This window comes from Muscardinus avellanarius, assembly GCF_963383645.1.
Source record: "Muscardinus avellanarius genome assembly, chromosome: 1".
NCBI lineage: Eukaryota > Metazoa > Chordata > Mammalia > Rodentia > Gliridae > Muscardinus > Muscardinus avellanarius.
The window spans coordinates 232360406-232382715 of NC_137786.1; the positions used below are offsets into that span (position 1 = coordinate 232360406).

Below are 22310 nucleotides of genomic sequence, written 5' to 3' on the forward strand. Positions count from 1 at the left end.
CTCTCCGGATGCAGAGAAGTCTGTGGGCCCCAGAGGGTCCCTGGGTCCAAGTCCCGGCCAGGGGCGGAGCGAGAGGAGACCGAGCTGGTCCCAAAGTCAGAGGCGACAGCCAGAGGCGGCGTCAGCGGTGGCGCTGGGGCACGCAGGCGCCGTGCGGGCGGCTGCGCGCGAAGCCGGCTTTGCAGACGCAGCGGAAGGACCCGCTGGTGTTCACGCAGCGCTCGCTCTTGCACAGCAGCCCGCGCTGGTTCAACTCGCGGCACTCGTCGATGTCTGCAGGTGGTACACGTGTGGGCTCTTTAGTCCCAGCCAGGGGCCGCCCCGCCCCTCAGTCCCTGCTGCCCTGCTCACCGACGCAGCGGGCACGGGAGGCGTCGAGCTGGAAGCCGCCTGGGCACTCGCAAACCGCACCGCCGGGTCGCTGCACGCACCGACCGTTCACGCAGCGGCACTCATCCGAGTCCTCCTCCGAGCTGTCCTCATCTGTGCCAGCAGGGGGAATGCGGACATCAACACGACCCCCAGCCGACGGCGGCGACCCCCTGCTGGCCCCGGGGGCGCACTCACCTCGTGGGGGCTTCCCCAGCAGCAGGGGGCTAGTGTCCCAGAAGGAATTGCTCTCACTCTGCGACGTCGGGCACTGGGACCCTGGGGGGGGGGCAGGGCGGGGTCAGCTGTGTGGCCGGCCCCACCTCGCCCCGCCTCCAGCCCGCCCGCTCACCAGCGCCGCGCGGCGGGCACGGGCGGCACTGGGCGCCCCAGCCGCGGCCCTGGCGGCAGCAGCAGTCTTCGAAAGTGAGGGCAGGTCCGGCCAGGGGCCCCGCGCACAGGCCATCCTCTCCACGCTGGCCCCAGCACACGTCGCGTCGCTCCGGGGCGCGCTCTGCGGAGGGGACCGGGCGTCGGGGAGGGCAGGGGCGGGACCGTCCACCTCGACCGCACCCACCCCTCCCGGGCGGGGCTCGCCGCCCTGGGCGCTATTCGAGGCAGGCCGGGAGTCGGCCCAGTCCGCTCCGCTCTCCGCGGCCTAGGTCTCCGCGCAGCGAGGGGCCGGGTGGCCGCCGGCCGGGCTCACCCATCTCCTCCGGGCTCAGGCACTGGCGCTCCGCCGGGCTGTACTCGGCCGGGGGCGTGCAGGCGCAGCGGTAGCCCCCGCGCGTGTTCTCGCACACTCCGTTGCGGCAGTTGGACTCATCCAGGCACTCGTCCACGTCTGCGAGGAGGAAGAGTGAGGGTGGCGGGGGCTTCGCGTCCCCCCGCCCCCGCCCCGGCCGCCGGCGGCCAGCTGCGCTCACCCACACACTCCAGCAGGTTCCCGTCGTAGTAGAAGCCCTGCTTGCAGTAGCACTCGTACCCCGGCTGTGTGTTCACGCACTTGCCCTCCTTGCAGATCTCCGCCCCGAACAGCATGCACTCGTCAATGTCTGCGTGGTAACAAGCCGTGGGCACCCAGCGCCCTGCCTACCCGCGGCGGGCGCTGCGCCAGGCTGGGCGGGCTCACCGTTAGGGCGCCACCCCAACTGAGAGCGATTGGGCCGCGCGCCCGGGGGCGGGGCAGAGAGCGCAGTGGGCGGGGCTTATGGTTAGGGCGCCACCCCAACTGAGAGCGATTGGGCCGCGCGCCCGGGGGCGGGGCAGAGGGCGTAGTGGGCGGGGCTGACAGGGCGCCACCCCAACTGAGAGCGATTGGGCCACGCGCCCGGGGGCGGGGCAGAGGGCGCAGTGGGCGGGGCTGACGGCACCACCCCAACTGAGAGCGATTGGGTCGCGCGCCCGGGGCGGGGCAAAGAGCGCGGTGGGTGGGGCTGAGGGTTAGGGTGCTACCCTAACAGAGCGATTGGGCCGCGCGCCCGAGGGCGGGGCAGAGAGCGCAGTGGGCGGGGCTTATGATTAGGGTGCCACCCCAACTGAGAGCGATTGGGCCGCGCGCCCGAGGGCGGGGCAGAGAACGCAGTGGGTGGGACTGAGGGTTAGGGCGCCACCCTAACAGAGCGATTGGGCCGCGCGCCTGGGGGCGGGGCAGAGAGCGCGGTGGGCGGGGCTCAAGGTTAGGGCGCCACGCCAATCAGAGCGATCTGGCTTTGCGCTCGGGGCGGGGCCGGCAGCACAGGGGGCGGGGCCTACTCAGCAGCTGCTGGACCGAGCCGGAACCTGCCCGCCAATCTTAGACACCGGGGGCGGAGCCTTGTCAGGACTTACCACGATGGGCTGGGATGCCGTAATTGACAATGTTGTTGTCCTGCGTGTAGCCCTTTCCGTCAGGGCAGAGGCTGTGGAACTCAGCTGCGGGGAGAGCACGGCCACCGAGAGGGAAAGAAGCAGGACTGAGCATGCGCCTGCTTGCCGGTAGGGTGAGAGCCTACCCAGTGAGGAGCCATGCCCCCATTCAATTTGCTCTGGGAAGGGGCCTGGCCGGCTCCTGACCTGAGCTGTAGACTGGACAAGGGTAGATTTCGCAGTGGTCGCCCCATCCGGCCCCCAGCGAACAGCAGCACTCCTGCTGGGTGACATTGGTGGCCAATACGCTGTCGCAGAACACGGTGTCGTCGAAATTAAGGTAACACTCCTTCTTGTGGTGGGGCTGTTCTACCTCTGAGGGGAGGCAGCGCGAGGTCACGTGGACACACTGCCTTCCCCGGGCTGCTCAGTCTACCCTGCCCACCAACCACATCGCTCTGTCCCCCATTTCCCTGCCACCCCCCTAGAGCCTCCACAAGACCATCAGGGCCCTCAGAGGTCTGGCCCTACCAGACTCTCCCAAGCAAGAGCGATGTCTCTGTTCCCCAAATTCAGGAGGGCGGGAACAAGACACGTCTCTGAACACCAGAGCAGCTGGGGCCAGGTGTCCAGTCGGAGGTGATGCTCACCCTCGCAGCCATGCTCGTCTTGGGTGGGTGTGAAGCCCTCATCGCAGACACAGACATAGGAGCCCTGCAGGTTCTCGCAGGCCCCGTGGGGCAGGCACAGACCAGGGTCCTGGCTGCATTCGTCTATGTCTGGAGGAGCAACAAGGGCAAGAGTGGCTCTGATGAGACCCAGGCCCTCTCCCTGGAGTGTGCCCCAAGGGCCTCACACAAGTTCAGAAGCGGGATTTCCGCTTTAACTTCAAAGTACACACAACCGAAGTCCCTTGAGGCCCTGCAGGTGGGTAGGTGTGTGCACATTCTCTGCCAGCAACCCTCCTAAAGCCCTCAGTGCCTCCACTGACAACTGAGGAGTCTGAACTCTCAGCTCCGCATTGCAGGACCTTCAGCTTGGTCTCACAGCACCCTTTGCCTCAGCCCCCTCCAACCCTATGCTCAGGGCATATTATCCACTCTCCTCTAAAAACACACTTCCACTTGGGAGGCTGAGACAGGAAGATCACAGGTTCAAGGCCAGCCTCAGCACCTTAGCAAGGCCCTCAGCAATTTAGTGAGATCCTGTTTTATTTTTATTTTTATTTTTATTTTTTGATGGACTGGGAACAGAACCCAGGGGCCTTCTACCTCCGGGCTACACTCCCAGACCTATTTTATATTTTATTTGGAAACAGGGTCTCTTAAACCAGCTGAGGCTGGCTTTGAGCCTGTGTGATCCTCCTGTCTCTGCCTCCCAAGCGCGGGGATTACAAGCGTGCGCCACCACGCCCGGCTGAGATCCTGTTTTAAAGTAAATAAGAGCCGGATGTGATGGTGCACACTTGTAATCCCAATATTTGAAAGGGTGAAAGAGGAGGACTGTAGGTTCTGGGCCAACCTCTGCTACTAGTGAGGCCCTCTGCAACTTAGTGAGATCCTGTTTCAAAATAAAGAATAAGAGCCGGGCGTGGTGGCGCAGGCTTGTAATCCCCGCGCTTAGGAGGCTGAGACAGGAGGATCGCACGGGTTTGAAGCCAGCCTCAGCTACTTAGTGAGGCTCTCAGCAACTTAGTGAGACCCTGTTTCCAAATAAAATATAAAAAAGGTCTGGGAGTATAGCCAGGAGGTAGAAAGCCTCTGGGTTCCACCCCCAGTACCACCAAAAAATAAAAAATAAAATAAAATAAAGAATAAAAAATAGGGCTGTGGAGCTGGGCGTGGTGGTGCACGCTTGTAATCCCCGCGCTTGGGAGGCTGAGACAGGAGGATGGCGCAGGTTTGAAGCCAACCTCAGCTACTTAGTGAGGCTCTCAGCAACTTAGGGAGACCCTGTTTCCAAATAAAAATATAAAATAGGTCTAGGAGTATAGACCGGAGGTAGAAAGCCTCTGGGTTCCACCCCTAGTACCACTAAAAAAAAAAATTAAAAAAAATAGGGCTTTGGTGGGGATGTAGCTCGGAGGTAGAATGCCCTTGGGTTTAATCCTCAGTATGGCAAAGAAAAAAATAAATAAATAAATGAGAGCTGGGTATGGTGGCACGTGCCTGTAATCTCAGGACTAGGGAGACTGAGACAGGAGTATCAGGTTTGAGGACCACCTCAGCAACACACCAAGATTCTCAGCAACTTAGCGAGGCTATTTCAAAACCAAAAAATAAAATAGGGCTGAGTGTGTATCTCTGAGGTAGTAGGCCCCTGGGTCCAATCCCAGTACAATAAATAAAAAGAAATTAAAAAGTAAAAACACAACTGCCAGCCTTCCAGGGGTAGAATACCATTCGGTACCTTTCCCTGCCCAGGGAACCCATGTCGTGCTTCAAGACCCAGTTCAACAGTCACCTCCCCCATTAATCACTAGTCCAGAACCTCCTTGACACCCTGCACACTGAGCCCTGGGATGCCATTACTGATATGTACACCACCCCCACCCCAGGGGGAGGGCCGGTCACAGAACCTGGTGAGTACTAGGTGCTCAGGAAGCACCACAACAATACTGTCGTTATTATCGTTATCTTTGTTATTCTGATGAGAGTGGAAGGACGAGTGTAAGATGGACAGACGGAAAGACAGGCCAGCGTGTCTAGGGGATCACTGGGCCTGCCACTCCCCTCAGGAGCCCTTGGCCAGTCCCCCGTACCTTGACACTTCCTGCCGCCCACCAGCCGATGCCCCTGGGGGCAGAGACATCGGTAGGAGCCATTGGTGTTGACGCAGTCGCCCCCAATGCAGGCCGCAGGGAAGTCACATTCATCGATGTCTGCAGGGTACGAGGGGGCAAAGACTCTCAGGGCCCAGTCCCGTAGACACAGCCCGGAGTTGTCCCCACACGCCCGCAGCCCGCACCACATCTGGGATCTGGATGGGGACTAGACCTGGGCAGCAGGGGTCCTGGGATAGGGAGGACAGGCCAGCGCCCCGCTCTAGGACCCCTCACCCTCGCAGTGGCTGCGGTCCCTCGACAGATGGTAGCCGGAGAGGCACTGACACTGGAAAGACCCTGGCGTGTTGGTGCAGATGCCGCCGTTGCACATGTCCCCAGCTTCACACTCGTCAACATCTGTAAGGCACAGGGGTCAGAAGGCCAGGCTGCAGGTGGTCTGCGGCTTCGGCCACACTCTGCCTCATGGGCGGGGCCACCCCGCTCGGGCCAGGGCTGGGCTCTCTCCCCAGGCCGCTCTGGGCTTCCCCAGCTTTTCAGATGATACTGCACAGGCTGCCGGCCGCCTCCCCATGGGCTGAGCCCACGGGGACGACCCCTCACCTCGTCCAAAATGGAGCTCAGCATCTTTCCTCCCAAGTGCCCAGCCCTGGGGAGCCTTTACCAACGTGGAGGCCTTCCTACTGACTCACCAAACCCACACCGGAGAAGCCCTCACTCCCTCGCCCTTCACCATGACGCCAGCCCACCCGGCCAGTGGAGCTAATGTTTCCCTAATGCCACGCCCTCTCCTGGCCACCCTGAGGCCACTGCTCCAGCTCCGTCCACCTCGGTCGGTGCTGTGCCCTGTCAGCCTTCTCTGCTCAGCTCATTTCCTCTTGGTCCTTTAAGACCAAACTCAGTCCCCTTCCTCCCGGTCCTGCTGCTGTTTCCAAGGAGCATCTCGGACCCCACCCTGTGCTCCAGTCTGCTCCCAGTTCTCGGAATCCTAGGCCTCAGCTGACCTCTTAGTGCAGAATAAATATCACCATATGAGGGAGCGACTAACACCATCTATCTATCATCTATCTAGGTATTGGAGAGCAAACCCAGGAACAGTCTACCTCTAAAGTATACCTCTGGCCCTGTTTTATTTATTTTATTGTGCTGGTGATTGAACCCAGGGGCATTCTACCTTTGGACTTTACCGCCAGCCCTATTTTTTATTCTTTATTGTGAAATAGGGTTTCAATAGGCAGCTGTGGTGGCACATGCTTGTAATCTTAGTACTTGGTGGGCTGAGACAGGAGGATCACGCCGGTTCGAAGCCAGCTCGAGCTATTTAGTGAGGCTCTCAAAAACTGAGTAAGACCCTGTTTCCAAATAAAAATATAAAGTAGGTCTGGGAGTGTAGCCCAGAGGTAGAAGGCCCCTGGCTTCCATCCCCAGTACCACACAAAAAATAAAGAAAGAAGAAAAAGAAATAAAAAGAGTTTCACTAAGTTGTGGAGGGCCTCACTAGCTGAGGCTGGCTGTGAACCTCCAATCAATCCTTCTGTCTCAGCCTCCCAAGTACTGGGATTACCACTATACTCGACTTTTATTTATTTTATATTCTGAAACATGGTCCCTAAAGTGTGAGGGTTCGCTAAAATTTCCCAGACTGGCCTTTAACCCGTGATCCTCCGGTGTCAGCCCCCCCCCCCCAAGTACTGGGATCACAGGCGTGCGCCATCGTGCCCAGCTCTTTTTCCCTTCAAATTTAAGTAACCTGCTTTGCAAAGGCAGATTCAAGCTCCACCTCCCAAGACCCTTCTTATATAGAAACTGCAGCCCCTTCGCTGAGAAAATGAGCGACCGGATCAGTGAGCCGGGGGGTGCGTTAGTCACCTCTCACCCACTCGTTTCGCTGACGGGACGACCCACTCCCCGGCCAGCGCCACAAGGCTGGCGGGTGGCACCCGGGGGCCGGGGCTGGAGCTCACCCGCGCAGCTGCGGCCGTCCGGCGCGGGCGCGTAGCCCTGGGCGCAAGTGCAGCGGAAGGAGCCCGGGAGGTTCTCGCACCAGCCGGGCGAGCAGGGGCTGCCCTCCGAGCACTCGTTGACGTCTGCGGCGGAGAGAGGACGCCTCAGCCGCGGCCCGGAACCCCGAGGCGCGCCCGAGCCCCGCCCACCTCAGGCCCCGCCCACTCCGCGCCGGAGCGCCCCGCCCTCACCGCGGCAGGCCCCGCCCCCCTGGCTGCGGTAGCCGGGCTGACAGGCGATGCACTTGAAGCTCCCGGGTTTGTTCTCGCATTTGCCATCTGGGCAGGAGCTGGGGTCCCGGCACTCGTCAATGTCTGCACAGGAGGGAGGAGGAGGAGGAGGAGGACCCGTCTGGGGACAACGTGGCTGCCCTGTGCTCAGAGTCCTCCCTGTGTCACCATCAACAGGACGCACAGGGTCCCGGGCCCCCACCGAGCGCCTCCGAGCTGGGCGGAGACGAGTGGGACCTCCCGCCCCCACCCCAAGTCGAGGGAGCGCCGCGCCCCCACCTTCGCACACGGGCGGCCGGGAGGCTTTGAGCCGGTAGCCGGGGTAGCAGTTGCACTTGTAGTGACCGGGGAAGTTGAGGCAGAAGCCGCCGTCGCCGCACAGGTGGGGCTTGGCGCACTCGTTCAGGTCTGAGCCGGAGAAGGGGCGCCGAGGGGGAGGGGGGAGGGGTGACGCCGGGGCGGGGAGGGAGGCCCGCCCGCCCCCCACGCCGCGGGGCCCGGCGGAGCCTCACCGACGCACGAGCGCCCCCCGGCGCCCACGTGCAGGCGGTACCCGCGGTTGCAGTGGCAGTTGTAGGAGCCGCCGGTGTTCATGCAGATGCCCCTCCCGGGGCCGCACGGCTCCGCCTCGCACTCGTTCACGTCTGGAAGGACCCGCGGCCGAGACGTCAAAGGGAGCGTGAGCCCGGCGGCCCCACCCCGTGTCCCCGCCGCGCTCACCCACGCAGTAGCGGTGCTGCGGGTGGGACCGGTAGCCGGGGTTGCAATGGCAGGAGTAGTCCGAGGGCCCCGGGACGCACTCTCCGTGGCCGCAGATGTTCTGGTTCAGCCGGCACTCGTCCGTCTCTGCGGGAAGCGGCGGGTCGGGTCAGGGAGCCAAGCAAGGGGCCTTCTACCCGTGCCGCCGCTGACACCCCAGACCCACGGCCCCCACACCTGAGCCAGGTCACAGGGGCCTTCAGGTTCCTGCATACCCATACTGCAGATCCTAGGGCTTCCCACACTCCACCCTGATAGCCTGGATGTTATGATCCCAGTAATCCCACACCAGGATCCTACGTCCCTGCCATCCCATCATCTCCACACCGGAAGCCTTGACACTTCCACTCCCACTCCGAGAGCCCGACCCCCCGGCCACCTCACACCAAACCATGCCCAGGGGCCCGGTCATCTCAATGCCCTTTCCCAAGGGTTCTGAAATCCCATCCTCCCTAGTCACCTCAATACCTTAAACCCTGCAGCCTAGCCAGGCGTGGTGGCCCACGCTTGTTATCCCAGCATTTGGGAGGCTGAGACAGGAGGATCTGGGTTCACAGACAGCCTCAGCTACTACTTAGGTCCTTTGCAGATCAGTGAGACCCTGTTTCAAAAATAAAGAATAAAAAATAGGGCTGGAGGTGTCACTCGGAGGCAGAATGCCCCTGGGTTCCATCCCCAGTATTGGAAAATAAATAAATAAATAAATAAATAAATAAATAAATAAAGCAGCCTCAGCCAGTGATTCCAAACCCTCTTGCCCCAGGGACCTAGGACCCCCATTCCAGAGTGATGGGCTACCGCCCCCTCTGGAGGCAGGCAGGAGCCTTTTCCTGGGAGTGGGTTTCAGTCACTACTGCAGGCAGCCAGGAAGCCCACATGCCCACCGGCTTGCATCTGGCCCAGCTGTGTGATCTGGGGCACGAGACTGAGCCTCTCTGACCCACAGTTTTCTTAGCTGGAAAATGAGGCAAGCTAACTCACTCCACAGAGGATGAGAAGGTTCAGTGAGAGTTGATATGTAAACTCTTTAGACACTGCCTGGCACACAGGGCTTTCTCAGTCAGAGCTAGCAATTCCTATCATGCCTAAATCCTTTTAGACATGTCTCACAGCCTCTGGTGTCAAGCCTCTTTTGTTTGTTTATTAATTTATTCGTACTGGGGATTGAACCCAGCCCCCTGGGTTCAATTCTACCTCCAAACTACACCCCTAGCCCTTATTTATTTATTTGTGGTACTGGGGATGGAACCCAGGGACATTCTATTTACCAGCTATACCCCCAGCCCATTTTTTTTATTCTTTATTTTGAAACAGGGTCTCACTAAGTTACTAAGAGTCTTGCTAGCTGGGTGTGGTGGCCCACGCTTGTAATCCCAGCATTCGGGAGGCTGAGACTGGAGGATCGTGGTTCATGGACAGCCTCAGCTACTTAGTGAGGCCCTCTGCAACTCAGTGAGACCCGGTTCAATCCTCAGTACCAGGGGAAAAAAAAAATCCTGTCCTTGCAGACAGACACACACACACACACAAATCGATAAAAATCTAGTACATTTATAAATGCTATGAAAAGTAAATAGGGAAGGAAAGAAGGAAGTCTGGGGGTTGTGCTAATATGTAGGGCAGCAATAAGAGACTTACTGAGCTGGGATTGATTTTTGTGATTCTGGAGGGTGAATTCTACCTCTGAGCTACACCCCACCCCTCTTTTCTTTTCTCTTTTTGTTTTGAAACAGGCTAGCATCAAACCTGTGATTCTCCTGTCTCAGCTTCTACCTCCGAAGCTGTCTGGCACATTCTACCTCCAATCTACACTCCTATCCCTATTTTTTATTCTATATTTTGAAACAGGGCGTCACTAAGTTGCAGAGGGCGGCAAACCTGTGATACTTCTGTCTCAGCCTCCCAAATACTGAGATTACAAGCACGGACCACCACGCCCGGCTAGGACAGGAAGTTTTCTTTTTTTTTTTTTTTTTTTTGTGGTACTGGGGGGTGGAACCCAGAGGCTATCTACCTCCAGGCTATACTCCCAGACCTATTTTTTATATTTTATTTGGAAACAGGGTCTCACTAAGTTGCTGAGAGCCTCACTAAATAGCTGAGGCTGGCTTCGAACCTGTGCGATCCTCCTGTCTCAGCCTCCCAAGCGCAGGGATTACAAGCGTGCGCCACCACGCCCGGCTAAGTTTTCATTTTTTTATTAACTGCCAAATCTCCAGAACCTCATCAGTGCCTAGTAAGGTAGGTGCTCAGTACGTAGATGTCGAAAGCCCCGAAGCTGGGCCGACCACCACCTTGCTGCCTGGGTCTCTGGAGGGCAGGGCGGGGCCCCTGCTGCTCCCCGGGACTTCCTCAACACCCAGCCCGGGGCAAGTGTTAGCCTGTTAGCTCTGGGGAATGTTTCAAGGGTGGAGAGGAGGAGAAAAAAAAATAAACAACAACCTGAAGCCGGGGCGTGGCCTGTCCCCGGTGCCGCCTTGCTGGGCGGGCCTTACCTGTGCCGTGAGTCGGGGCGATCTCCACCGCGCTGCGGGACGGGGCCAGGTCCGGCTGGAACCAGCGCATGGTCGGTGGCGAGGGCCGAGATATCAGCTCTGCAGACAGCAGCACAGGGTCGTGGGCGACTGAGTCCGCCCACAGGTCACACCCCAGCTTCAGTGCCCCCTCAGTCCTGAGTCCCTCCACCCCCACCCCGACTTGGGCCCTGAGGATGTCTCCCTGCAGGGCCCAGCTTACCCGGGTAGGGCCGCGCAGGCGACGTGGTGACCGGGGCTTGGCTCTGGGACACCAGCCGCTCCTCGCTCACTGGCTGGGGGTGACAACTGCATGAGCCCTCCCTGAACCCCACCTCCCCTGCCCCTCCCACCTGGATGGCATACTCACTGGGTCCGTGGTCACCCCTAAAAGGGAAAACAGATGGGGATAGTAAGTGCTGGCAAAGGAGAGTCTGACCTGATCTGGGGTCAGCAGCTGAGCCCTGCGGGCAGTGTGGTTAGGATCTCTGAGTTCAGCAGCCTTGTCTCTGGGTCAAGGGTCTAGGGAGTGTTGGCTTAGTTCAGGGACCAGATCTGGGGGGCAGTGGTTAAACAAGGTCCTTGGCTACAGATGACAGCTTAGGAGGTCCTATCCCGGGGTCGAGTTTCTGGGTCAGGTCTGGGGGCCAGCGGTTGGATAAGGATTTAGGAGTTGGGGGTTCCTCTGCGAGGCTGTATCTAGGGGCCAAGGGGGTAAGCAGGACCTCTCTCTTCCTCTGTGTCTTCAGCTGGCGGCGCCCTGCTGGGGCTCTCAGGGAGCTGCTGGGGCTTGGGTGGCCCGTCAGGGTGCAGGAAAAGGGAAAAGTCACTTTCGCCCTGAATGGTGAGCGTCTGGTGGGAGGTGAGGATGTGGTACCCCTTCCCAGCTGGGCAGATCTCCTTGAAGGCAGCTGTGGTGGCGGGAGCAGACACAGGAGGGGTGAGTGAGGCTTGGACCGGCCACCGGCCCCGCCCCTCCCGCCCTGCCGCCCCTGCTTACCCGTGCCATCTGCCGGGCAGCGCTGACACCGAGCTCCCCAGGCCTTGCCCACGCTGCAGCAGCAGAGCTGGCGGGTGAGGCGCGTGGTCAGGGGGTGCTGGCACTGGTGCTCAGGGCTCACCAGGCGGAAACACAGGCTCTTCTCCTCTGGCTTGTCCGCTGCAGGGGGGAGTGGGGGGCGTGGGCGCCTGGGCCTGGCCACTGCTTGCATCCCCTGACCAGCTGGTGAAGACCCTGCTTCATTAGCCCAGATAACCCTTGACCCCCATAAGGCCCTTGACCCCTGTTTTTTTTTTTTTAAAGAATAAAATAGGGTCTGGGGGTATAGCTCAGAGGTAGAATGCCCTTGGGTTCCATTCCTAGTACCACACACACACACACACACACACACACACACACACACACACACTTGGAAGCTGACCCATCTAGGAAGTAGAATTGTCTGCTTGAAAAACCTCCCCATGTGACTCCTGAAACCTAGGAGACCATCAACCCCACTGACCCCTGATTTTAGCTGATCCTGGACTTCTCTCCTCCTCCCCATCAAGCCCCTGGTCTGTGGGACCCTGCCTCATAGGCACCTGGACACCATATGACCTCTAACCTCAGGCCTCATGTGACCCCTGACCCCACTGATCCCTGATCCTGTCTGCTCCGGGCCGTGTCCCTCTGCTCTCTGGTGACCTGACTCTGGCTGCTTGGAGCTCTCCCCCTCCCACCCATGCCTGACCCCCCACTCTCACCAATGCACTGTGTTCTCGAAGGGCCCAAGCTGTGGCCAGGGGGGCAGACACAGCGATAGGAGCCGGGGTTGTTGAGGCAGTCACCGTGGCGACACGTGCCTGGCATGGCACACTCGTTGATGTCTGCGGTAAGCAGAAATTTGGTACCTTTAGTGTGGGACCATTGGTTCCAAGGACCCCCGGCGCACCCCAGCCCTGCCTCCTCCCTCGCTTTGGAACCACCCCCGGTGGCCAAGGCCTGCCCCGCTCCCCAGCCCACAGAATCGCCCACTGGCCATACCCTGGCAGTGGGTGCTGTTGAGCCTCTTGTAGCCCTGGGGGCAGTCGGCACCCACCTCCCCACGCACCGGCCCTGGCTTCTGCACCCCTGTGTCTGCAGAGAGAGGGTGTCATGGTGGGGGGGACACTGTAGGTCTGCAGAAAGGCACTGGGGCAGGTTGGAGGGCTGGAGATTCCTCCGGCAGGCCTGGGAGGAGGATGGCCCGCAAGGCCCTGGGGGCAGCCCACTGCGCCCAGGCACTCACACTGCAGCTGGGGGCACTTGTGGCACTTGCTCTGGCCCCAGGCGGTGCCGATGCTCCCACAGCAGTCTTCCTGCTTGGTGAGGCCAGGCAGGGGGTTGCTGCCACACTAGAAAGGGGGTGCAGAGAGGGAAGGGGTCAGAGCACCCCACTCCACTGGCCTCCCTCCTGAGGCCACTGCCCCTACAGCCTGCAGACCCCCAGTTTTGTTTTGTTGTTAGGGATTGAGCTAGGAATGTTGTACCTTTGAGTGATACCCACAGCTCTTTAATTTTTATTTTATTTTATCTATTTTTTAGTGGTACTGGGGATGGAGCCCAGGGGTCTTCTACCTCCGGGCTACACTCCCAGATTTTTTATTTGATAACAGGGTCTCTTAAGCCAGCGGAGGCTGGCTTCGAAACCTGCATGATCCTCCTGTCTCAGCCTCCCAAGTACTGGGATTATAAAATACACCTCATAGCCGGGCGTGGTGGCGCGTGCTTGTAATCCCAGCATTTGGGAGGCTGAGACCCGAGGATCATGGTTCACGGACAGCCTTAGCTACTTAGTGAGGCCCTCCACAACTCAGTCCACCCCCAGGGACCAGAAGGCCAGTCTCATTGGAACCGTGGATGCACTCACTGGCTGCTTGGGCAGCGTGTCCTGAAAGCAGCGGCCCAGGGGCTTCTGGGTGGGTGGCCGCGGGTGTGGGGGCTTGGGGTGCGGCAGCAGGTGCTGGGTCGCTGCTGGGCCCTCTGCGTTGGACCCCTCGATGCGGTGCACCTGGACCGAAGCCTCAGGCGGATGGTGGACGCGCACGTTCACCACGGGGGGCGGGGCCTGCACTGGGGGCGGGGCGCGGTGGCCTCAGGTCTACCCTGCACCAGGGTCATGGGGGGGAGCTCCTCCAGGGACCGCCCGGCCGAGGTCCATCCACCGCCCCCACCCCCACCCCGGGTTTGTCCATCCCTGGTACCTTCAGCTGAGATCTGTCCCGGGCCCAGGGGCACCAGGAAGGCCGCGTGCTGGGCAGGCGGCCCCTCCCCCGGGCTGGGAGGATCAGCGATCACCTGCACCGCGTAGATGGCATGCTTGCTGGCCACAGACTCGCCCTCCGGAGCCAGGGGTGGCAGCGCGCCCGTGGACAGGGCCCCGGCCCGGCCCGGCCCGGGACCTGAGCCGCCGGTGCTCCCGCCAGCTCCTCCAGCAGGCACCTGGCAGAAGCGCCCGGTGAAGTCCGGGGGACACAGGCACTGGTTCCGGGAGGAGCACTGGCCGCCGTTCATGCAGGGCAGAGGGCACACCACTGGGGGGTGGGGGTGCGGGTCAGGGCCGGCAGACCCCCGCCCCCCCACCTTCCTTCCCTCCCACCGGTGGTTTTGGTAAGACGCCTCACAGGGAAGCCGCCATCTCTAGACCCCAACACTCCACACCAGGACCGCTTCAGGAGTCAGGTTTCCAGCTTAACCCCAGGCTTTGTTACAGGCCAGATGTGTGACCCTGAGCAACTCCCCCTGCCTGAGCCTCGGTGCCCTCATCACCCGGGAGGCTGCCCAGCAGTGAGCTGACGACTGGACAAGTGCTTAGCCCAGTGCAGGACACCGGCACAAAGATGACCGCAGGAGCACCCTGCCGTCGGCTTCCCCTCCAGCTTCCCTGGTAATAACATCTGTCCCTGCCACGGCTGCCTCCTCCTCTCTCGCACTCTCCCTCTCCCCATATTCTTGTGTGTGTGTGTGTGTGTGTGTGTGTGTGTGTGTGTGTGTGTGTTACTGGACATTCTACCCCTGAGCTACACCCTCAGCCCTTTCTCTCTTTCTTTCCTTCTTTTGTGGTACTGGGGCATTCTACCTCTGAGTGTCACCCTAGCCCTATTTTTTATTCTTTATTTTGAAACAGGGTCTCACTGAGTTGCAAAGGGCTGCACTAAGTAGCTGAGGCTGTCCGCGAACCCTGATCCTCCTGTCTCAGCCTCCCAAATTCTGGAATTACAAGCATCCGCCACCACGCCTGGCTTTTTTTTTTTTTTTTTTAATTTTGAAACAGGGTCTCATTAAGTTGTGGAGGACCTTACTAAAGCTGTCCACGAAACTGTGATCCTCCTGTCTCAGACTCCCAAGTACTGGGATTACAAGCATGCACCACCATGCCTGACTCCCCCAGGCCCACCTCTCTCTCCCTCTCTCTGCCCTTCCATCCTGGGCCCATACCTCACCACTGCCATTTCTGGTACACCCACAGCCCCCAACCTCTTCAGAACCTTTCCTGACCATCTCCTCTCGGACGCTGCCAGAAATCAGCACCTCTCTCTCTACCTGGGCTCGCCATTCAGAATCCCTGCTGGCCCAGCCATACATAATGGAGCCTCTCCAGCAACTGCCCACCCCCCTTACAGCCTCCGATTTTGGGGTATGCATGTGTCTTTTTACTGAGGATTGAACCCCTGAGCTATACTCCTAGCTTAAAAGAAAACCTTGAAACATAATCTTGCTAAATTGCTGAGGCTGGCCTCACACCTCCTATCCTTCTGTCTAAGCCTCCCCAAGTACTGGGATTACAAGTATGTGCCGGCATGCCTGGCTTCGTAGAGCCTCCCTAACATTCCTTGCAGGACTGTCTCGCCTCCCCTGCCTCTGCCCCTCCCTGTCTCTGGCCCGGCTGCCCAGACCTTCACTGGCTTCCTGCCTCCCTCCACTGGCCCCAAATCCCAGCATCCTCAGGCAGAGCTGGCTCTTGCGCCTCTGGCTCCTCTGCTCACCGCTCACTCTGGAGTATCCACCTCTGCTCTTTCCACCTCCCTCCTGCCAACGTGCCAGCCTTCTCATGGCTTAATTCCCGCCTTGCCTTCCACATCACATGGAAGCCCTGCCCCCATCTCTATATCCCCATATCTGATCCTTCGGGGTTCAGCTTCTCCCCAGGAAGGGAGTCACCACCCTCTGCCCAGACTGGCCTGGTACTTGCTTGGTGATGGGCATGTCTGTCTCCTTCCCAATAAAGGGTACTTTGGAGGGCAGGGCCTGGTGGGCCCCGCTCTGGGTTCCAGAGGAGGTGCAGGGTGCGGCTGAGTAAGAGCTGAGACCTCTCTGTGCCTGTCACCCCGACACCTCCTTCCAGCCTGGGACCCTCAGTCCCTACCAACCCCGGGCCCTCTCCTGGACACCTGAAGGGCTTCATAGGGACTGCCCCACCCCTGGCCACCAGGGCTGGGCTAAGAGCAGCCCAGCCCATCCTGCACGGCCTCTTGGGGCCAGGCCTCGGAGGGCAGGAGAGGTGTGTCCTGGGCAGGGGGAGGCAGGATTCTCTCCTTCCTGCCTCCCGGTGAGTCACCCACAGTGGTGGGGTGACCTCCCAGTGACACCCGCCCACTGTGGCCTGGGCACGGAGCCCAGGGGATGTGGGCAGCAGGCTGGAGACAGCAGCCTGCACAGGATGGCCGGGGGGTCTGCGAGGCCAGACTCGCACGCACAGTCATCAGATGCCCTCGGACACCAACACAGGCTTCCTACACAGGCGCTCCCAAATACACCCTGCCGCGACTACAGACACACCGGAGACAGCAGGCTAATCACAGCGTGCCACTCCAAAGCTGTGTGCCCCCAGACACAGGGACCATGGGCGTGTGCACGCATGCACACACACGCATGCAGGGCACCCCCATCTCGTGGGAACTGTGAACCACATGAGTAGGTTCCCTAGGCCTGGAGTGGGGTGTGAACACAGGACCCAGTGAGAGGGGCTGTTTTGCTGGTGCCATTCTGGGCTCGGCCTAATTACCCTGTCCAGGAGGGTAATTACTACTGGGACACCTCCCCCAGCCTGGCCCATGGGCCCTGGGGAGGAGGCCCAGCCCCAGGCCTGGCCCTGTGAAGAGAGATGCCCCAGGAGGTCCTGAGGGCTTGGGGAGGGTGAGGCTTTGAGGGCCTTTGGGGCAGCGAAATAGGGCGCTAACGGGGAGGCTTAGGAAAAGAAGGGACTGAGGACCCAAACTAGCCGTCCCCTCCAGGCCTGCACTCCATTTCCTGTCCTCCCAGTCAGACTCCTCAGTAACTGCCTCGCCCCCTGCCCTGCCCTGAGCTGCTGCTCCCAGAGAATGCAGGTGTCTGCTCCTGGCAGGGCCTAGACATTTTTTAAAGACGGGGAAATATTTACCCCTTCTTTGAGACTTCCTGCGCCTGCTCACATCCCTGAAAAACCCATGTGCCTCCTCTCGGAACCCAGCACCTTCCAGGAAACTTGGGGCAACCAGGCCCCAGCCCTAACCCAGAGCTTCCAGCCCCGGCCTTCCTGCAGCTCCCCAACTCTGGCCTCCAAGGGCGCCGCTTCCCAAGCTCCCTGACGGCCCCGCGCCCCCGGAGCGCCGCGCTCTGCACCGCGGCTCCCCATCTCTGGTGCCCCGGGCTCCGCCATTAGCCCCCCTTGGTCTGCCCCGGCCTTCCCGCCCGGCCCGAGCCCCCGGCCCGAGCCCCCGGCCCTCACCCACGCGGAAGCCGGAGCCCGTGAGCGTGTCGGTGCTGTGGCCGTTCTCTCCGATGAGCGTCATGTTGGAGCCCTGTTGGCAGCTGTCCCGACACTGGCCCTTGAGACAGGTCCGCTTGCAGATCACCGGCGCGAAGACCACCTTGAAGCGCTCGCGGGCCAGCGCCCCGCCCCCGCCGGCGCCCCGCTCGCCCGCCGGCCCCCCCTCGGCCCCGCCGCCCGGCCCGGGCGGCAGCAGCAGCAGCAGCAGCAGCAGCGGCGGCGCCAGCAGCCCCGCCGCGCGCATCGCCGGGGCCAGGCCGCCGGCCGCCCCTCGGGGCCCGGGCATCGGGGGCGCCCGGGCGGGGCTCGGGGCCCGGGGGGCCGGCAGCCGGCGCCGGGGTGCAGGGGGCGCGGGCGGGCCCGGGGCGAGGCCGGGAGGTGGAGGCTGCACCGCGGGGCGCCCAGGAGCTGCCCGGCCCGGGAGAGCCCAGCCAGGCCCCGAGCGAGGCCGGCGCGAGAGGCCGGGCAAGTGGAGGCGGAGAGGAGGAGCGAGGCGAGCGGGGCCGGCCCGCGCCCCCCCGGCCGGCTCCCCTGCCGCGGCCGCGGGGAGCAGGGAGCGCGCAGGGCGCCGGAGCCGCGAGCAGTTGTTTTCCCTGGCTGGAGCGCGGCGGCGGCGAGGGGGCTGGGGCCTGGCCCCGGGCCAGGGAGGCTTTTTTTTTTTTTTTTTTTTTTTTTTTTTTTCTGTTTTAAGCGTCGTCGCCGCCGCCCGGAGGAGCGAGGGTGTGCGGACCGGGGGCAGAGGCCGGGTGGGGGGCGCTCCGGCCCAGACGGCCGCCCCCGCCGGGGCCGCGCTCACCTGGGACCCCGCAGCCCCGCCGGATTCCTCCGGGCGGGGCGGGGACCTCCGCGCCGCGCCTGTCAAAGCGGGAAACTGAGGCTGGCAGCAAGATGGGCCCGAGCGGGGGCTCACGAGCGGTCGCAGGCCGGGGGGAGCCGGGACCCCGGCCGGCTTCGCAGCCCTTCGCCGCTGGCCCCGAAGTCACTTCTCCCCAGCTCAGGTCCACTCGCCTCGGGGAAGGTCCCGGGAGGGGCACCTCTGGGCCAGGGCTCGGGAAGAAGCCCGTGGGGTCCGGAAGAGAGGCCGAAAGAACAAAGCCAGACACCCGGCCTGCCTGCCAACCCCCCTCTTGGAGGGCTCCCTGGTGCCCACCCTGCCACCCCCTCCTTCCCCTCGTCTGGCCGGGCTGGTGGGGCTGGCTCGGGGCCTCAGACACTCTGGAATCGCCAAGGTCTGAGCTCAGGGCCTGGCCCCCTTCCCAGGCTAACAGCCGGGAGGAGGGGGGCGCCGTTCTAGGGCCCAGGGGGCCCCCGGGCAGGGGTTGGCAGGGGCTGGAGAGGGGTCTGGAGTTTGGACCAGGCAAGCGAGGGAGGGGGCAGTGGGTCTCGCAGACTGGGAGGGAGGCTCCTCTTCTGGGGCTCTGGGCCCTAAGGTGAGAGCCTGCCAGGAGACCCCAGGATCCAGTGTGTGACTCAGAGCTCAGCAGGGGCGGGTGACCGGGGTCAGGATGTGCCAAGACCTGCACCAAACCCTCTCCCAGAGGGCACCACGGTTGGCAGTCTGTGGGCAGACGGCTTTAGGCTTAGCTTCAGGCACACCTGTCCAAGGCTTTTACTTTGGGGGTGACTTTTGGGGGACCCTTTGGTGAGCCCGGCTTGAATAGTGGCTCAGGCTCCGTGCTGGGCGGGCCGGCCCCACACCGCAGCGAATGCCCGCTGCTGGAATCCAGGCGGGCGTGAGGGGCCCCTCCCGGCCCTGGCTCCCGGCACACTCTGAGGCAGGGACTCAGACGAGTGTTTACCACCTGCCAGGCGTGACTTTATATTCATTTTTTCCCTCAGACTCCTCTGAGCCTGACCCTCCCCCGCCCCAGCAGGCCATGGCGCACACCTTGGAGCACTGCGTGAACAACAGTCCAGACTGCAGCCGTGGGCCGCTCAGCCTCAGTTTCCTCTGAGAAATGAGATCTCTTCAGTCACCGAAGTGAAAACCCACTGCACGCGCGCCCAGCTCTCACAACGGGGAGCAATCGTGCCCACCTGGGGCTCCTACACTGGGGAGAGGGATGTGGGTGAGAAGTCATTTCACACATATTGATGGCCATCACATCACGGAGGTGCTGTGACAGAGAAGAGCAGGGACCCAGAGGGAGGGAGGGTGGTGGGACCTGGGGGCCCAGGAAGTCCTCTGACAAGGGGACTTTTATTTGGAAACAGAGTCTCACTGAGTTGCTGCGAGCCTCGCTAAGTAGCTGAGGCTGGCTTCGAACCTGTGTGATCCTCTTGTCTCAGCCTCCCAAGTGCAGGGATTACAAGCGTGCGCCACCACGCCCGGCTAACAAGGGGACTTTTCCACCAGAGGTTGAAGGTTGTGCAGGGAAGCCTGCCGGAGGCCAAAAAAAACCGAAGAAGAGACTTTTTTGGGGGGGGTACTGGGGATTAAACTGGAAGGCATCTTACCTCTGAACTACAACCCCAGCCCCACTTTTTTTGTGTGTACTGGGGTTCCCGGAAGCCCTTCTACCGCGGGGCTACACTCCCAGACCTATTTTACATTTTTTTAAATTTGGAAACAGACTCTCTTAAGCATGCGAGGCTGGCTCCAAACCTGCGCGATCCTCCTGTCTCTGCCTCCCAAGCGTGGGGATTACAAGCGTGTGTCACCATGCCCGGCTTCCCAAACGTATTTTATATTTTATTTTGAAACAGGGTCTCACTAAGTTGCTGAGAACCTAAGTATCTGAGGCTGGCTTGGAACCTGTGTGATCCTCCCGTCTCAGCCTCCCAAGTACTGGGATTACAAGCATGCACCACCATGCCCGTCCCACTTTCTATTTATTTATTTATTTATTTATTTATTTATTTATTTATTTATTTATTTTGGTGGTACTGGGGTTCCTGGAAGCCCTTCTACCTCCGGGCTACACTCCTAGACCTATTTTTACATTTTTTTTGAAGTACAATGTTTTTTATTATTTTTATGTACAGAAAACGATAGTGTACATTTAGCCCAGTTTGGTGGCAAGCTCTTTAGCCTTTGCCTTTTCCAGCTTGGCAATGCGAGCCACAGATTTCGGACCCAGGATGTCGCCTCCCCAGTCACGGCGGATCTCATAGAATCTGTTGGTCCTGACTGATAGCCTCCACCAGCTTGGCCAGGGATCCTTTATCTTCCAAGTTAACCTGTGTGAAGGCAACAGTGGTGCGTCTTCCTGTGGACCAGGCGCCCCAGCCTCGCCTTCCCCTTGATGCTGCAGTAGGGGGCCCCCATCTTGCGGCACAGGGCAGGCAGGGAGACAACCAGCTCGATGGGGTCCACGTCATGTGCGATCACCACCAGCTGCGCCTTCTTGTTCTCCACCAAGGTGGCGACAGTGTTGACGCCTGCTTGGAGGACTGGTGGCCTCTTGGTGGGGACGCCCCCTTTGCTGGTAGCTTTCTTCTCAACCCGGGCCAACAGCCGCTGCTTCTTCTCCAGCTTCGTCTCGGGTCTGTACTTATGGGCAAGCTTGAGCAGCTGGGTAGCTGTTTGGCGGTCCAAGGCCTGGGTGAACTGTTTGATTGCCGGAGGCACCTTGAACCGCTTGTAGAGTATAGCCCTCTGTCGCTGCATCTGGACGTAGTGGGGCTATTTGACAAAGCGGGTGAGGTCCCTCTTGGGCTGGATGTCCTGCTAATGCCAAAGTTCTTGGGCCTTTTCTCGAAAAGCGGATTCACCACCTTCTTGGCCTCCTGCTTCTTCACGACCGCAGGGGCCGGGGCCACCTTCTTCCCCTTGGCCTTCTTTCCTTTCGGCATCTTGGGCGGCTGGAGGAAAGAGAAAAGCCTATTTTTACATTTTTATTTGGAAACAGGGTCTCCTAAGCCAGCGCACCAGCTGGCTTCAAACCTGTGCGATAGCCGGGCGTGGTGGCGCACGCTTAGAGGTGGAGACAGGAGGATCGCGCTGGTTCGAAGCCAGCCCCGCTGGCTTAAGAGACCCTGTTTCCAAATAAAAATATAAAATAGGCCTGGGAGTGTAGCCCGGAGGTAGAAAGGCTTCCAGGAACCCCACTACCACCAAAAAAAAAAAAAAAAAAAAAAACCTAAAAAAAACCCTGCGTGATCCTCCTGTCTCTGCCTCCCAAGCGCGGGGATTACAAGCATGGCCACCACGCTGGGCCCACTTTTTATTTTGAAACAGGGTCTCAGTAGGTTGCTTGAGGGCATCGCTAAATTTTGGGGGTCGGTCTCATACTTGTGGTCCTCCTGTCTCAGCCTCATAAATACTGGGGTTGCAGGTGTGTACCACCATGCCCGGCAAAGCTTTTGCTTTTAACACAGGGTCTCGTTAAGTACTGAGGGTCTTGCTAAATTGCTGAGGCTGGCCTGGAGCCTAGTCTCAAGCACCCCCTTCCCACGCCTGGCTCCTGGTTTGCTCTGGGCTTCCCTTCCCCCACTGCTCCTTCTGGGTCTTTGGCTGACTGCCTCTTCTCCCAGACCTGGGGACGGCGTCCCACTTGGTGGCCCTGGGGCTCCCTCTCTTCCTGCTGAGCCATCCCTTGCAGCATGGACTGTCCCCTGTGCTGCCACATGTCCTGTCTGATCCAGGCTTAGGCGTCTCCACTTGGATGATTCAGAAAAATCTCAAACTCAGCAGGTCCAGCAGAGAGCTGTGGACCCTCTCCGTGTGCGCTGCTCCCCTCCCCCACCCACTCCGTGTGCGCTGCTCCCCTCCCCCACCTGGCTCAGGCCAGGACCCGGGAGCCCTTGGTGTCTGCCTCCCTGGCACCCTCTGGGGATGAAGGCAACAGCGTCCCTCTAACTCCGATTCAGCCTCAGCTACTTAGTGAGGCCCTCTGTAACCTGGTGAGACCCTGTTTCAAAATAAAAGAGAATAAGCCGGGCGTGGTGGCACATGCTCGTGATCCCAGTGCTTGGGAGGCTGAGACAGGAGGATCGCACAGGTTCAAAGTCAGCCTCAGCTACTGAGTGAGGCTCTCAGCAACTTAGTGAGACCCTGTTTCGAAATAAAGTATAAAATAGGCCTGGGAGTATAGCC

The 22310-nt window shown here is 60.5% G+C and overlaps 1 protein-coding gene and 1 pseudogene across 2 annotated transcripts; both read right to left on the minus strand.

The window, feature by feature from the left end:
* Window positions 1-52: 52 nt before the first annotated feature.
* Window positions 53-17558, minus strand: LTBP3 (latent transforming growth factor beta binding protein 3; the record flags this gene model as incomplete). The annotated part of the gene is made up of 27 exons (XM_080715975.1): window positions 53-273; window positions 352-483; window positions 568-648; window positions 722-883; window positions 1076-1213; window positions 1296-1424; window positions 2200-2283; window positions 2425-2592; window positions 2868-2996; window positions 4979-5098; window positions 5276-5398; window positions 6964-7086; window positions 7195-7317; window positions 7513-7641; window positions 7746-7877; window positions 7954-8079; window positions 10488-10586; window positions 10729-10801; window positions 10876-10892; window positions 11231-11416; window positions 11506-11664; window positions 12249-12371; window positions 12529-12621; window positions 12773-12878; window positions 13394-13596; window positions 13728-14057; window positions 17231-17558. 27 exons carry the CDS (start codon window positions 17556-17558, stop codon window positions 122-124), a joined length of 3768 nt encoding a protein of 1255 aa, XP_080572101.1. The 3' UTR covers window positions 53-121.
* Window positions 17559-20158: 2600 nt separating this feature from the next.
* On the minus strand, window positions 20159-21067 carry LOC308267038 (large ribosomal subunit protein eL8-like; annotated as a pseudogene). The gene has a single exon. The product of its transcript is annotated as a large ribosomal subunit protein eL8-like (transcript).
* Window positions 21068-22310: the final 1243 nt, after the last annotated feature.